Source organism: Molothrus aeneus, chromosome 3 (assembly GCF_037042795.1).
Source record: "Molothrus aeneus isolate 106 chromosome 3, BPBGC_Maene_1.0, whole genome shotgun sequence".
In the NCBI taxonomy this organism is placed as follows: Eukaryota; Metazoa; Chordata; class Aves; order Passeriformes; family Icteridae; genus Molothrus; species Molothrus aeneus.
In genome coordinates, this window is record NC_089648.1 from 98,283,168 (window position 1) to 98,297,959 (window position 14,792).

At 42.6% G+C, this 14,792-nt stretch overlaps 2 protein-coding genes across 2 annotated transcripts; both read right to left on the reverse strand.

Annotated features, from left to right (window-relative positions):
• Window positions 1–162: 162 nt before the first annotated feature.
• PTP4A1 (protein tyrosine phosphatase 4A1) lies at window positions 163–6,817 on the reverse strand. Its single transcript, XM_066547468.1, has 5 exons — window positions 6,699–6,817; window positions 5,033–5,125; window positions 4,529–4,659; window positions 2,849–2,923; window positions 163–1,769 (listed from the first exon to the last, which is right to left on the reverse strand). The coding sequence occupies exons 1-5, from the start codon at window positions 6,801–6,803 to the stop codon at window positions 1,652–1,654; spliced, it is 522 nt and encodes a 173-aa protein (XP_066403565.1). The 5' UTR covers window positions 6,804–6,817; the 3' UTR covers window positions 163–1,651.
• LOC136555006 (uncharacterized) lies at window positions 6,770–14,055 on the reverse strand. Its single transcript, XM_066547469.1, has 2 exons — window positions 13,832–14,055; window positions 6,770–7,248 (listed from the first exon to the last, which is right to left on the reverse strand). Exons 1-2 carry the CDS (start codon window positions 13,868–13,870, stop codon window positions 7,153–7,155), a joined length of 135 nt encoding a protein of 44 aa, XP_066403566.1. The 5' UTR covers window positions 13,871–14,055; the 3' UTR covers window positions 6,770–7,152.
• Window positions 14,056–14,792: the final 737 nt, after the last annotated feature.

A 14,792-nucleotide genomic window follows, 5' to 3' on the forward strand; every position in this document is an offset into this window, starting at 1 on the left:
CTAATGGTATTGATTCAAGTGTTCTCTAAGCTTTACTGGTGCATATCCTCTTCTGTTTTACTGCAAAAACAGCTTCAAGAACACTAAGTAAGTAAGCTGCTTTAGTACTGGGGACAGCAAGTCCCAAATAAGCTACATGAAAAAATACTGTACTTTCTACCATTAATTTTTATCCACATTTATTTATGAGTAAAACAAACAGCAAACATTACAGCAAAGGGGACATTCAGGCCCAGATTTAAAAAAAAAGAAAACAGATGCCTGACTAGATTCTGAGCTTAGGCACCTCCAGATTGCTGACAGTACACAAAAGTAAGTGAAAGTGATGAGCATTTCAGCAAACTTCGTAAGTGCATTTCAGTCTTTATTTAGATGTTTTAAGCTCTCGCACTAGATTTTACAAGCTGGTGAACACTGGCAAAAGTATTTCTCCCACAGAACTATAACCACACATTCCCAAGACAGTATAAATATATGGTTGAACTAACATTAATACACATCACCATTTTATCAATTACATAATAAAACAAATTATCAAGTATCCAAATATTAAGTTACGCAGCTTGAAAGGCATACAAAATATTACAGAGGTCTGCCCAAGTCATAGCAGAAACTCAAGGAGGAAAAATGAAAAGAAAAGAAAAAGATCACACTTTCAACAAAGCAATAGTTGGTAAACAACTCTCAATAGGTACAGTAAAAGAAAACTACAAGATTTTTCAGAAATTTTCTGATTAAGAATTTTTAGCTACAATAACAAAGCATTTCTACGTTTTAAAAAAATATTTACTAAAGTAAAGGGCATATTCTATACTTCCTGCACAAGACAAAGGCAACATTTTACTAGAAATATTAAATAGCCCCTCCCAACCTTTTCAGGCCCTCTGTTAAGTTGCACATGAAGTGCCAACATTAATTTTACTGTAAGGCTTTTTGTCTGGAGACATTAAAGACTTGTGTGCTTCTGTACAATTTAAAAGATCTTCTACATGAATAACCAGAGTAATGACTTGTAATATGGAGAGGTTCAGGTAACAGAAAAGTACAGATGCAGGGGTAAAAAGTTGCTGTAATTCATAGTATTAAAAAGACAGACTGTGCAAATCTTGATAATTCTAGTGCGATTGTGGGAGACAAAACATACCGTGAGCAGGCAAGACTACTTTAGAGGCCATATTCTTCAATATTGAAATGACTGTAGAAAAAAAGATAGTAAGGTCCAGATAAGCTGGTAGTTCTCACATCATCAGAACTATGCCCATTGTAAGGAAAAACATGTAGCTGATATGCTGGGTATTTTGGCACCTAATCTCTCTACAGATAGATTTATTTTAGTACCCCAATTTATAGTAGTTGAAACTAGGTCAGTAAGACTCAATGGCATGATTAAAGGATATTTGATCTGATAATTAATGAACAAGGAGACAGCTCAGAAACAGGGTACAGCAAAAACATTTACTGGGTCTCCAAATAGACAGATATTTATCTAAACATAGAAGTTGCATTTCTACTGAGCCTTTAGCCTAATAAATACTCCTAAGGAAGCTTCCTTTACTACTAAAAAATACCAGACTGATGTCTTTGGCATGCAGTCTGCTTAATTCCTGTTTCCATCCTTTATTTCCAAAGAAGTACTATAGGCTGTTGAGCTTTACTGAATACAACAATTATTCCGGTGACCGTTGGAGTCTTTAAAGCGCAGACGCATCTTGGGGCGGTATTTCTCCAAGTACAGAAGTTGCTTGCTGTTGAAAGCTCCACGCCGCTTCCTAGATGGAAAGAAAAGAGATTTGAAACAGAACATTAATCTACTGCCCAGTGAAATAATATCACCAACCAGAGAAAAATATTTTTAGGTCACTTAAAAAAAGCCACCTTTAAGTCAAGGCTGTAACCGAAGTAGGGATAATTGGAAGTTAAGTGCCAGGAAAGAGGGTGGTAGCTTCCTTTCATAAATACCTCACTGGACCACATGCACAAAGGAGTACATAACATTTTAGACAGTGTTCTAGCTTATGATAAGCAAAAGCCAGAGATTTTACATTAAGATCTTTGGAAGAAACTTCAAAAGGAAGCTATAGAGAAGATGCAAGATTGTCTTCTTGAGAGCTGAAGTCATGCATTCTCTTAAAACAATTATGAAGAATATGGCAATAGTAAGAAGGTACATAAACATTTAAAGTCCCCATAATAAAGATGCTGAACAGAAATTAAGCTTCCTTTGTTTTCTCAAACTGTATGTATGTGAAAAAAAGGTACATGTTGGCTGACTGGAGTATGTACCTTGCTACCTATTCCTCCTTTCATATACAACCAGTACAAGCTAAATTTAATTCTTCGAAGGCCTGGCAATTATGCAAGAAGTGTTTTGTTATTGTTTATAATGGATGCAGCTTTTTTTAAATATAGCTGAAACCTGAGAATTTAAAATATTGAGACTAAAACTCTCTCCTCTGACTTACATACATTGATTAAAAAAATCCAAGGACATATTTGCCTTCAGAAGACCACCAAAAAAGACAAAGGTATTCTGCCTTTCATATGTAAAATAAATAAAGAGAACTCTGCAAATTTAACTGAAGGTTAGGGGATTTGTTAATGGTTGTTCTGTTTTTTTTTAAACCTCCTCAAGTAATTATGTATGGATTTTGGTTTCAGCAGAAAAATATCCATTCCATAGATCCAAATCCTACAACACTGATTGTATGCACTACAATCTCAGATGTACTAAATTAAAAACCTTACCAAAAAAAAAAGGCATCAAAGGTAATTCAGAATTTCCTTCAGGGCCAAGGATGTATCAACATACTGAATCTTGGGAACAGCTACATGTTAGTGTCACACTTACTGTCTTATGAACTGCACTGCATCTTCATACTTCATTCCACATTCTATCAGTGCAAGAGCAACTAAGACTGGAGCTCTGGTTAAAAAAAAAAAAATCAGTTTAGCTTTTGTCAAAGCATACTCAGAAAAACAATTTGCTCTGTTTTCTGCATATCTGATGTTTCTTCACTGGGAAAGCAGAAAAGGCAGAAGGCATTCCTACATTTACTGAGACATATCACCTGATTTTGAGTTAGCCATTCTCATTAAATAGGGGTTTAAATTAACTCTGGTCAACCTTAGCTTCGTTTATCTGATTTTAGGTACATGAGATGACAACAGAAGCAAAATGCAAGTAATCTTTAACCATTTGTTTCAAATCAATTGATTCTGAGGAAGAGTTGCATTTGGGTTTTTATTCTCCAAAATGAATCACCATTAGAAGCAGTCAGGATGCCAAAACAAAAGTCAGAAGAGAGGTCGAGTTCAGTAAGAAGTGACAAATCCTACACTAGTGTCACAAGTTTTGGGAACAGACGCAATCCACAGGCTACTACACTCCCCTGAGGATTTACTTGTTTGCCATGGTGTTCCTCCTTTGACAGAATCAATTTTCAGTTACAAAAGCTTGACTTAAATCAAACTCAAATACATTAGCAATTTATGACTCAAAAAAACCCCACCAAAAACCACAAGACAAAACCTCACGCCACACACTAGCAACAGACTAGTGCATATAGTAGTAACTTTAAGTGGTTTTGTATGTTCAGGGATTTAAAAGGAAACTTACATGACAGAAAGCTAGGACTGTCTTCAACTAATTAACTACCCCATTTTGAGGAAAAACCAACCTCTATCATTCTAAGCAGCTGAAGAAGACTTGTTTTGGTAACATTCCTCTACAAAGTTCACTACAGTGAATTTTGTTATGTGAAGCCATAATGCAGTGGATAAGCCAGGTTTAGGGAAAACAAGACCAGAAACCTCCATTTTATATTGGACATGCTGTAATCCATAGCTAGAATATAGCAACTTCTTTTGGAACAGATCTAGTTCCCAAGCAGTTTAGAACAGCAGTAAAACCATTATTATTTTCTCACAACTTTTGGAAGTCTATTCAAGATAGTGGCAGCAGACAGAAGGAACAGGACTAAGAGGAGAATATTTAGCAATATCCCTAAAACTTTTCATATCACTTAGAAATGAGACAAACAGCTTTGGGACTTTAGAAAACACTTTTCATCCCCCAGATAGGTTGTGGACGAAAGCTGGTCTTGATGTGCCAGAACCACCCACTTGTTTGTGGTTAACAGTTACAATGCCCTTGGTTCAAGGAGACTGGCAATACTGCTGAAATGGAGATGGAGAGAAAGCAGACAAGTCACAAAACCCCAAATCTATTAGGGAAAAACAGACAAAAAAATCTCAACGGGGCACTCATCAACATCAACTCGGTTGATGAATACACTTGTTAACTTAATTCTGTAGACTTTGTGAGAGCTCTGAAGCATCATCTCTTGACCTAAAGATCTTCAATAAATACATACAAGTTTCCTGCCATCTTAACTCCTTTTAAGCATGAGGTCATTCCAATACTGGATCCGTGCCTATTTTACATTTGCCTCAAGTAAACTTTTGCACTAGATCTTAACAAGTCTGGCAAGGGATGACAAATTCAACAAATCTTTAAAACTTCACCCACCTTCCAAGACCAGCAACACAGTGCACAGCAATACAACAACCAGGTTCTTCACGAAATTTGACTTTAAGGAGGTTTAGCCAATCATCAACAATCTGGTTGGATGGTGGAGCACCGTCATCAAAGGGCCAGTCCTAGAACACAGGGTGACAAACACATAAAGACAGAATTCTTGTAAGCTGTATGCACAGGCAAAAAAAAGGAGGGGACACAATGGACGAAGAGCTGATAGCTGAGGAAACCACTTAAACCTACAATTTTCTAATAGTCTAACTACAGCAATATTACAAATAGATTCCTCTCACTCAGTTTTCATTGATCACATGATTTAGCTCAAAACTGAACTTTTTTTCCTGACAAGAAAAGATGTCTCCACATCTTTTTCCTCCATCAGTTGCTGAGTGAATACACTCATAAAGTGGTGTCAAATAATCTTTTTTTTTGGGGAAGGGGGTAGAGTGAACAGCAAAATGTGTTGGTTCCAAACTCTGCTTCTACACTACTTACCAAAACCTGAATGCCTTCTTTTTCCACCGGAGCAGTGTCATAAGTAGCTTCACACACTCTCACCACTGTGGTAACACCATATTTCTTAAGTTCCTAAGGAGTGAAAAAAATGCTGTAAGAGTAAACCAGCTTCACTTAACCATTTAATTTTCTTAATAAACTAACTTAGTAACTCATTCCAAAATTCCCAGTAGCAAAACTCATGCAAATGCTTGCCATCCTGCAAAGACACAGATAGCTGAAATGACTAAAAACTTGTGTGCTAACACCACATACTTTAGGCTTTTCTGCAAACATAGTCTTGTGTGCAGACTAAGTTTGGTTATGTTGAATCAGACTTTTTTCTTTTAAAATCAGATCCTGATAAACGTTGATTAGTCCAAGTAGTCCATCTCCAAATGATCATTCATCTTAAAGGAACATGAAGCTTCCTGGTTTGCAAAGCTACATACTTCACTAAAAGCATTCTGAGCAAAGTTCATATCTTCCTCCTCTCTCTCTGCTTAAAACAACAGGTTTGTTAGACCACTTACTCTTAAGAGTTAAAAGCACAGGACAATAAATTATTCCAGTTCCTGAACTGTCATGACAAAATTTAGGTTTCCATTTTGCTATTACCCTACATTAAAATTAAAAAAAAAAAAAAAAAAGCAATCCCTCTTCGTTCTCCCTGCAACAAATATCATTCAGACTGCAACTGCCAGGGTAATGACTGAAGCACAGCCTAAGCAGACCTGATCTACTTTTGAGAATATAAAGGCAAGCAAATGTTATCTCACTCTGCTTCCGGTAAATAATCCTGCACCAAATACAGAATTGAGGTGTAGTACGCCTAAAATCTTGCTAAGGAGGGACTTAGCAAACTTGGACCTTCCCATGAAGTAGCTCTGCAAGCAATTTATTAGCATACACACACACTTTATACAACCACGCACTTTATAGTTCCAACATGCTAAATACGTGGTTTAGTTGATGAATTCAGTACTAGCAATATATGCCAAGCCACTGGCTTCAGTCAGTAGCATGCACCAAAGCACTTGAAGTAGCTTCAGCAGCTCTGAGTGCAGACTAAGCCTATTGCCACAAATTTCACTCTCGAAGATGCTATGACACAGAGGATCCTCTTAAGCTACACTAAAACCACAATCTGCTAATAGTGAAGGAAGCTAGGCAGTCAAAGCATATTGCAATCCTGTTACTAGCTCCTAAGGTTCTGACCCACACTATGTATCACTATGCAGGAAGTGCAATGAAATGTTACCCCACTTCAGCCCGATCTCAATGTGAGCTCCTACCACTAAGAGTTGTTTGTATTGCTCTGTACATAACTCTGCTAGGTAATTCCTGTTTTCAGACCTAAACAATGTCCTTAATGTACTATGCACTAGACAGTATAATTATTAGTTCACTTTCAGAATTACATTTGTGAAGGCCAAAGTATATGTGATTTGTCTGCAGATTTGCAGATATCTACAGATTTGTCTACAGATCTTCAAAGCAAAGCACCAGTATTTGAAAGGAAAAATCAATATACAGTCTCAGTACCTCCTCATATGGCTTTTACAGTAGCTATTAGCTAGTAAATATATATTTATTTATATATAAATATAGCATGCTGTTCAGGGATTAAAAAAATACATCAGTAAGAATTCTGTACTGGCCTTACCTCTATAAATTTGTTTAAGGTTGCATTGGTTGGATTATGTGTGATCAGGAATCTCATGTTCTTGTAGGTGATTTCCACAGGAGCTGGGCGGTTCATTCGGGCCATATTGATTTAGTTTAACATGCAACAAGATTATGAAAGGATTAAAAAAAATTCTAATACAGAAGTGATGTAGAGAAACTGAAGTCTACTTCACTATACTCCACGTGAAATTCTCAGTGCTTGGAAGTATGATGTTGGGAGTAATGGGAAATGAAATGAACCTCCTAACAAGAAGCAGCAATTCTTCAATCCAGTAATACTGAGGCAAAAGAAAGGCAGTGCACTGAGGTTTACCCCATCCAGGTCTGAATTCTGTTGGTAAATGCTCTGCCGATTTCAATTCAACACTTCTTATCCTGGTCAACCACTCTTAGGGGGGCTTCTTGGTGGAGTAGTAATGGATTTCTACAGTTCACTTGTCTGCATAGAGGTCGTGCTGTGCCTGGCAGTAGTCTCCACTGCCCTTCAGAAACTCCATAAATGTGTGACCAAGAACACCACAGAACTGCTGTAAAGAGAGGGGGGGGGAAAGCATAATGAGTACAGGTGAAACAAGGTTTTAAGACATCAAGCTTTAACAAATGAAAAAATAAAACCACAACAACTAAGCTTTATTAATAAACCTTATTTCACAAGGTTTATTTTTTATTCCAAGGATTAGGTTTGTGCAAGAATCCTGTTACCTTTTTTAGCATGGATTACAGAATAAAAAATTTGTATTAAAAAATTAGGAATCTAGAAAGCAAATACATTTACTTATTACAAAGTTTCCATGTAGGGTTTTTGCAACACCAAATCCTGCAATGTATTAAAATACCAATTTCAGAACTGCTAAACACAGCAACAAGTTTCAGGAACCCCAGTATTTAAAAAAAGAATAGTTCTTCCAGGATACCTATACAACTGCCTGCTCCACTTTGAATTGAGAGACATCACAACATCTACGAAAGTTACAGTACCTTAAGTTACAGAAAAAAATGGGTATAAACCCACCTGACTCAAACAGTAGGCCTTGAAAGCAAATGCAGTCTTTGTGGCCTAACAATAAAATGTGGGCTTTTTGACACACACATATTTCTAACTAAGGAACATTTCACATACTAAAGGCTAAAGACCAATGGCAACCTTCATATGCCTCAACAGTTTTTTTACACCATGACTTCATTAATATACACAGAAAGCAGTGATGCTGTAGCTAAAAACATACACAGGCAAGCTTCTTGAACAGGTCATTCCTGTCCACTCGCATGCTGCTCAGCTATGGTTGAATTTATATATATAATTACTGGAAGAAGCAACCAGGAATTAAGATAGCAAATGAACTGCTCCAAGTCTTGTATTTATTTGCAGATGTTGCAAATGAACCACCCATATGTGCTTTTTATACCTGTAAAATCCTTACAGCAGATAGATGAGTTAAGTTTTGTGCCCAGTTACTCTACCAGTACTACTGCTTATACCTGCCTAGGGCACAGGAGGGAAGAGGGGAGTTCTGTTTTCCAAAATAGAGGTACAAGTTGAACCCCACGTCCACTAAATATACTTAGGTATTAGAGAGAAACACAATCACTCCTACAAATATTTAGCAGAAGAAGTTATTTATGTTGATCAGTCAACCTATTTTCATGTTTTCAGACAGCTTCCTGGTAAGAGTTTTAACGTGTGTGTTAAGTCACAGGCATGACTTGTAAAACACAAACAAAACAAAGAAGCACACAATAAAACCCCAACCTGCTGCTAACAAACATGAGAATGAAGTTAATAGAAAGAAACTAAGATGACAATTTCACATCCACTTTGCTGCCACTTCAGAGACACTACCATCACCTGGTAGGGATGCAGACTACAGGATTAAGTTTGCCAGCTTCTTGTAAAAAAAGCTACTTCAGTATTTACCTTTAACAACTTGACAGAGAGCAAGAACTCTAAACATAATAGGTGTGGAAAAGGAGTAAGAAGGATCCTCTTAAGTCAAAGGTCAACAGAGTAACAGGAACCAGAAGAATTCAGACTTGGAGGAACTCCAAGAATTATCATCTGACTCACCAGCGATGCATGCCCTAGCAAGGTGGCAGGAGTGCATTTAAAAGCCTCCTAGGACCAGATCTAGGGAACAGCTAAAATAGCAACTGAAAAAAAGAACTGAAGGTAACTTATTTAAAGTCACTTTCAATTAGTTTAAGAAGCAGAATGACAGAAAGGGACAGGACAGCTTTAAGCAGATATAGCCGCACAAGGTCTTGTGCTGCTTTTTGCACTGCACTGGCAGATCTCCTGTCGATCTCTTCTTAAGACTGCTAAGAAGAATCATAGACAGACCCTTGCTCTGCTAAAGGATGAGGGAGTGAAGGCTGTCAGAAACACAAATGCATGCAAGTGAGCTTGAGGACACAGAATGGAGTCATTAGGGTAAAAACCTTTCAATCGGCAAAATGGAGCTTATGGGGAGAAAAGAACACTTAACATGTCACCCTGCCAGGGCAGGTAGGAAGAAAGAAGTAACCAGGTTTCATCCAGTCCTCAAGGCAGGTTATCCTTAGTCTGCAACTAGGAGTACCCAAGATACCAGACAAACCAGTAAACACAGAAAAGGGGAGGCAGAAAATTATTAGTTAAGTAAAAAATCCTTCTTTTTAATGCAGATTGCTAATGACATTTTAGAAACAAAGTGCACAGTTCAAATTCTTATACAAAGCAGAAGCAAGTAGATTATGCAACATTACATTTGAGTTCCGTGTGTTATTAACCCTTACAAAGGAATTAATTTTGTTAATTCCTGACTTAACAGTCAGCATAAGACACATCGCAACCTTAGTAATTCACATATCTAAGGACCTAACCAAGCATGTACTTAAGCCTCGCTGTTTGCCTTGGCAACTACTGCTACCACACGGCAGAGGACCAAAGCTCAGTTTCCTTTGATGTGAATGCCATCACTTCTCACCAATCTAGCAGGAAAGGTTCACAGACAGACCAACCTTTAGGCAGAAACACATTGTACTATCCCAAGACAGCTTTGCCAACCTAGTTTCATTCTGTTCTGGGAGTCAAATGAAAATTAAAGATGAGTAGTACATGGGCACGCTGTTTCTGTTATGCAGTTAAGCCAGAGTACAAGGCTTCACCCAGCTACAGCAAAAAGACCTGGAAGATAAGAAATCAGCTACAAAAATAATCTTGCAGTAATTATGATGACCTCGGGCTTTTAGGGAACTCAAATGATGTAATAAGCTTTTAAAAGGCCTAGAAATACAGCTTTAAAATTACTATATTGTCTCATACAGTTTTGGTAGTAAGCGATCAAAACAGTCAAGACAGTGCATGAAAGCAAAAAGCTGCATAAGTGAAATTCAGACATGTAATGTTGAAGGCAGAAGGCTCTTTAACAGAGTAACACCAACTCATTGTTTGTACCATCAAGTTGTGTATGCTGAACCAGCAGGTTCTTTTCAATTTACATATACATTTTCCTTGAGGAAATTTAATACTGAGGGATTTTGGAAAAAGTAGCAGTTTCCATCCCAACAGAAAGCCCAACATTTAGACTTTGTTAGAGCCACCAAAATAAACTTGGAAAACAAAACTAGGGTTAATATGCCAGGACCCCCTACTGAGAGAAGGTAATTTGTCAATTATAGCTGCATTAATTATGATTGTATGATCCACTACAACTCAAGTTACAAGTTACAGAATAAACTGTTCGAGCAGAAGGAAGGCATCTGAAAAAGGAAGGCTTTAATTCATGCCCTTCTCGAGGACAGATCTGTCATCAGTGACAAGCAGATTCACATGGCTGTTTATTTGGGGCTTGAAACAATCACTCATGTCTGACAAAAATGGTTTACAAAAGTAATCTATTTGTTCATTACTGATATGGGGAAAGCAGAGAGATGCAAGGTTATCCCACGCTGTTGACACTGGTTCACAACTCAGTAGTGTCCTGAAAAGCATGCAAACAAAAGCACTTCTTAACACAGTTAAATGACACTTTTACCTTCAGAAGATGTGCAAGATTGTTCACGGTTACTTAATCCACCTGCTCACAGTCTGAAAACACTTATACCCAGAACCAACTATGTGGTCTCACAATCTCTTAAGTCAAGACCTTACACACACTCACCTACTAAACCACAGGACTAACACTATAAAACTAAAATAAACTAGGTTTCACAACAATTTGAGAACACCTGTGAGGAAGTCCAGTGTTCTAACTTACTACCCAATAAAAAAATACTGAATGACAAATACCTCCAACTTCTTACTATTCAAGGCCTCAGTAGCAACTGCCAAAGCAGACAGGGAAGAGGGGCAAGGTAAGGGGTACAAACTGCAAAGCCATTACACAAGGTAGAGACACACCTTCATAAGGTACTCTTGACAAGATGCACCTCCTATCTACTGAGCACATAAATGCCTGTCCTTATGCTATCCAGTGATAACACTGTCCATTTTAGGCCATGGAAAGTGACCCATTGCCTATGAAAATACATTCATATCTCACCAATGGGAAGGGATAATCCAAAGGTTTATCATAAATTTGCTGTGACATGCTCTGTGCCGGAAGCATATTCTTGCGGTTCAAGAAGGGGGAAGAAAAAATTATCTCAAAACTTCCTGTATAACAAGTCATTGCAACTTTTAGAGATGATGAAACCAAGGCCATGTGATTTGGTTCAAAGTTCTTCTGTTTGGACCACAAAAACAACATGCAAAGAAGCCTTAACAGATATTGGAAAAAATTAGACATCACAGAAACTAATCCATCCTGTTGTCTAGCACTTCCTCCTGAGTTTCTAAAAGGAAGGAATCTCCAAATGACTTAACACTGTCACTTCAATAGCAAACTACATAAATCCTGTCAAAAACTGATTCCATTGTGTTTTAAGCAATAACATGAGAAATATAGCACATACAGCAATAAATGCATGTATTTCATCAAGTTTAATTAAGTAATGAATGCCTAGCAATAAGTGCAACTGAGAAGAAAGTAATAAGGACTTCCATTTAACACAGAATTTTTTCTTGTCTTTATCCAATAGAGTGAGTTTTAATTTTTTTGAAGAAGGTGACAATCTGTTGTTTATGGTTCAGCAATATCCTTATCAGGGTCTTCTGGTTAACGTTTAAAACAAGTGATTGCCTACAGTCAGCCTACACGCTGGGACACATCCGGCATTCTTATGTGGCATGGATTTTGTCAGAACAGGAAAGTTCCACTTAATAGAAGTTATTAGATAAGATTTACTTCTATTTATTTACTGTCTTACTGACACATTTAGTTTCAGTAAAACAATGACATCCTGTTGCCTTGGCTCTTGTTATATCTATCACATATTTTTATTTCGCATTCTCACATTTCCTTTCACGGCTGTGCAATTAAAAACAGCACCTCTGTATTACCTCTTCCCCTTGAAACGACTCTGTTAAGACAATTTCAAAACCCTTTGCTATTCCATCAATGGAATAATATGAGCTGACATTTAGGTGTAATCTTCAGGTTTCCTGATTTGGCAGTTTTATGAGATTATAGAGACGGGGTTCATACTTCTGAGTCACTGCTTTCGAAAGACTCAGCAGATGCAGGTAGACATACTGGAAAGCTCTCTCCAGGAGAAATAAGAAACACCAGATTACAGGACCTTCATGCCACCCAAACTGTACAATTGTCAGCTCATAATACTTGCAATGTGCATGGCTGGCCAACAGTGAGCAAACAATCCTGCTTCTATTGTCGTAGACGACTTGATTTTGTTCTTTGTCTTTCTTGCTTCCCTGCTTTTGGAGGGCATAGTACCACCAGCAAGCCGTGCCTTGTTTGATTTTTTTCTGCCTAAATACACACTGTGCCCTGTAGTCACAGATGTTACGCAGCACAGGCACCGAGATTACTAGGTGACTTTAAAAAGGAAAACAAGCCAAAAAGCGGCAAGCGAAATCTTCCAAAGCTGAACTGCGATCCACCTCCAGAAGGAAATGCCTTCCTTGAAAATACAGATGGCAAGGTCTTGAAAGCAGTTTCGGTCAAAATTAAGGTAGTTGACTGTATTCGTAAGCTTTTGAGGCTTGTTACAGAAACATCCGCTTCAACACGTACTTAATGACTCGTCTGCGGACTTTTCCTGCCGAACAATGCCGGCTGCACACCCGAGTTCGGGCATACCCCACCTCTACTGCATAGAGCTCATTTTGGAAAGGACTCACGTCCTCGCTCGCAGCCGGCTCTGACTCCCCGCCCGAGTACGGCTGAGACAAAGCAGCCGCCCAGCCGCCTTCGCCCCGGCCGCAGCCGCGCACGTGGGGCCGCGGCAGGGGACGAGCGCCAGCCAAGCCTGGCAGCCAGCCGCCCACGGGCAAGCCCCGGCTTGTCCGGACAGCCCCGGGCTACGGCCGCCCAGCAGCCGTGACATGCCAGGCTCCCGGCCGGTCCGCCCCAACCTCTCCTCGGTGCGGAGACACTGTCCCGGCCGTGACAGCGCCCCACGGGCCAGGCCGGGCCGTCGCCCCGACTGCGGCGGTCACGGGTTCGCATCACGCCTCGATCAGGCTTCCCGACGCGGAGCCATCTTGTCCCCCGGAGCCGCCGCCCGGCTCGGCTTCCCCCCGGCAGGGGGCTCCCGGCGCGGCTCAGGGCGCGGAGGCGCTGCCCTTCCCGGCGGGCGGCCCGCCTGGACCGACCGGCGGACTCCGCCGCACGGAGCCCGGCGGGGAGAAGGCCGGACCGGCGGGCGGGGCAAGCGGCAGCCCAGCTCACAAAGCGGCTTTGTGCCCGGGCCGGGCCGCCCAGGAGCCACGGAGAGGTCGCCACCTCCTCCTTTCTCGGTGGAGAAGGGAAGAGGGGCGCCAGCAGGCGGGGGCAGGAGAGGGGCGCCGGCGGGGAGGGAGGCCGAGCCGTGCCGCAGCCGGGCGGGCTCGGCTCCCCAGCGGCCCGCCCGACGGGAGCCGCAGCCCGGTGTTTCGAAGCCGCCCGCAGTCGGCGCGGCCTGGGCGACAGAACAAAGAGACAACATGGAGGAGATGGGGGAGAGGCGCGGAAGCCGGGAGGCCAGCGGGGCGAGGGACCAGGGCGGGGGGCGCGGGCGAGCGGCACTCACAGGAATATGGTTACTCATTGAAGACTGTAGCCTGATCATACAGCCGGGGTGCGGGCGCCACCGCCGGGGGCAGGAGGAGCAGAACCAGGAGGAGGAAGAGGAGGAGGCGCTGGAGGCCGCGGAGCTGCCGGCGGGGGTTCGGCGGCGGCGCGGGGAAGGACCATACAGCGGCTGCGGCGGGCGGGCGGCTCTGCGGGCGGCGCCGGGCGGACGCGGCTGCACCAGGAGCGACACTCGGCGCCGCCTCCCGCACGAGCGCCCCGGCCCCGCCCCTCGCGCGCGTCACTGACGAGCGTCGCGCCCACCCAATCAACGGCGCCATCAGCGCGTCTGGGGCGGGCGCGAGGCCGCGGGGGGCGGGGCGGAGGCGGGGCGGGCGGGCGCGAGAGGCGGAGGCGGCCGGCGGGAACCGGTTGGTGAATGGGGCCGGCACGGGGAGCGCTCCTCGGGGCCGCGCCGGGACACCCCGCGCGCCCCGCCCCGCCCGCTCGCGCCGGTGGCTTCGCCGGGAGCGCCTGGCGCGAGCCCCGGCTCCTGCGGGCCACAGAGTTCCAGAGCCTTCCCCGCGCCGCGGTGCGGGCCGGGCCGGCCGGCTGGCGCCCCGCAGCCCTGTGCCCGCCGTGGCGGTGCGGGGCGGGGCGAGGCGAGGCGGGAGAGCCGCTCCCGCGCGAGTCGTAGGACGCGGGGTGGCGTGGCGCAGCGCCGGCCCCGCGTGGGGTTAATCCGTCGGCCCCTTAGCCCTCGGGCTGCAAAACCGCTCTGGCGAGTTTAATACCGACAGGAAGCTCTTAGAGCGTTCTGCCCGCAGATTACCCGGTGTCTCTTGAGTCGAGGTGAAAACAGCGATTCTGGTGCTGCAGACGGGAGCGCAGCCCAGTAGGCCAGCGGCGGTGTGAGAAACAACAGCGCTCGCTCGGCCTCGTGCTCCCTCTCGCTCCTGGGAAAGCGGCTCCCGGGGGTT

What these genes read in the sequence shown, in the direction of transcription:
- PTP4A1 (XM_066547468.1), bottom strand. Translation starts at nt 6,803, where the DNA reads ATGGCCCGAATGAACCGCCCAGCTCCTGTGGAAATCACCTACAAGAAC. An exon ending in CCTTAAACAAATTTATAGAG is followed by an intron (nt 5,126 to 6,698) that starts GTAAGGCCAGTA and finishes TTCACTCCTTAG; the next exon opens with GAACTTAAGAAATATGGTGT. An exon ending in GCAGTGCAGTTCATAAGACA is followed by an intron (nt 1,770 to 2,848) that starts GTAAGTGTGACA and finishes CTTTCCATCTAG; the next exon opens with GAAGCGGCGTGGAGCTTTCA.
- LOC136555006 (XM_066547469.1), bottom strand. Translation starts at nt 13,870, where the DNA reads ATGATCAGGCTACAGTCTTCAATGAGTAACCATATTCCT. An exon ending in CAATGAGTAACCATATTCCT is followed by an intron (nt 7,249 to 13,831) that starts GTGAGTGCCGCT and finishes CTCTCTTTACAG; the next exon opens with CAGTTCTGTGGTGTTCTTGG.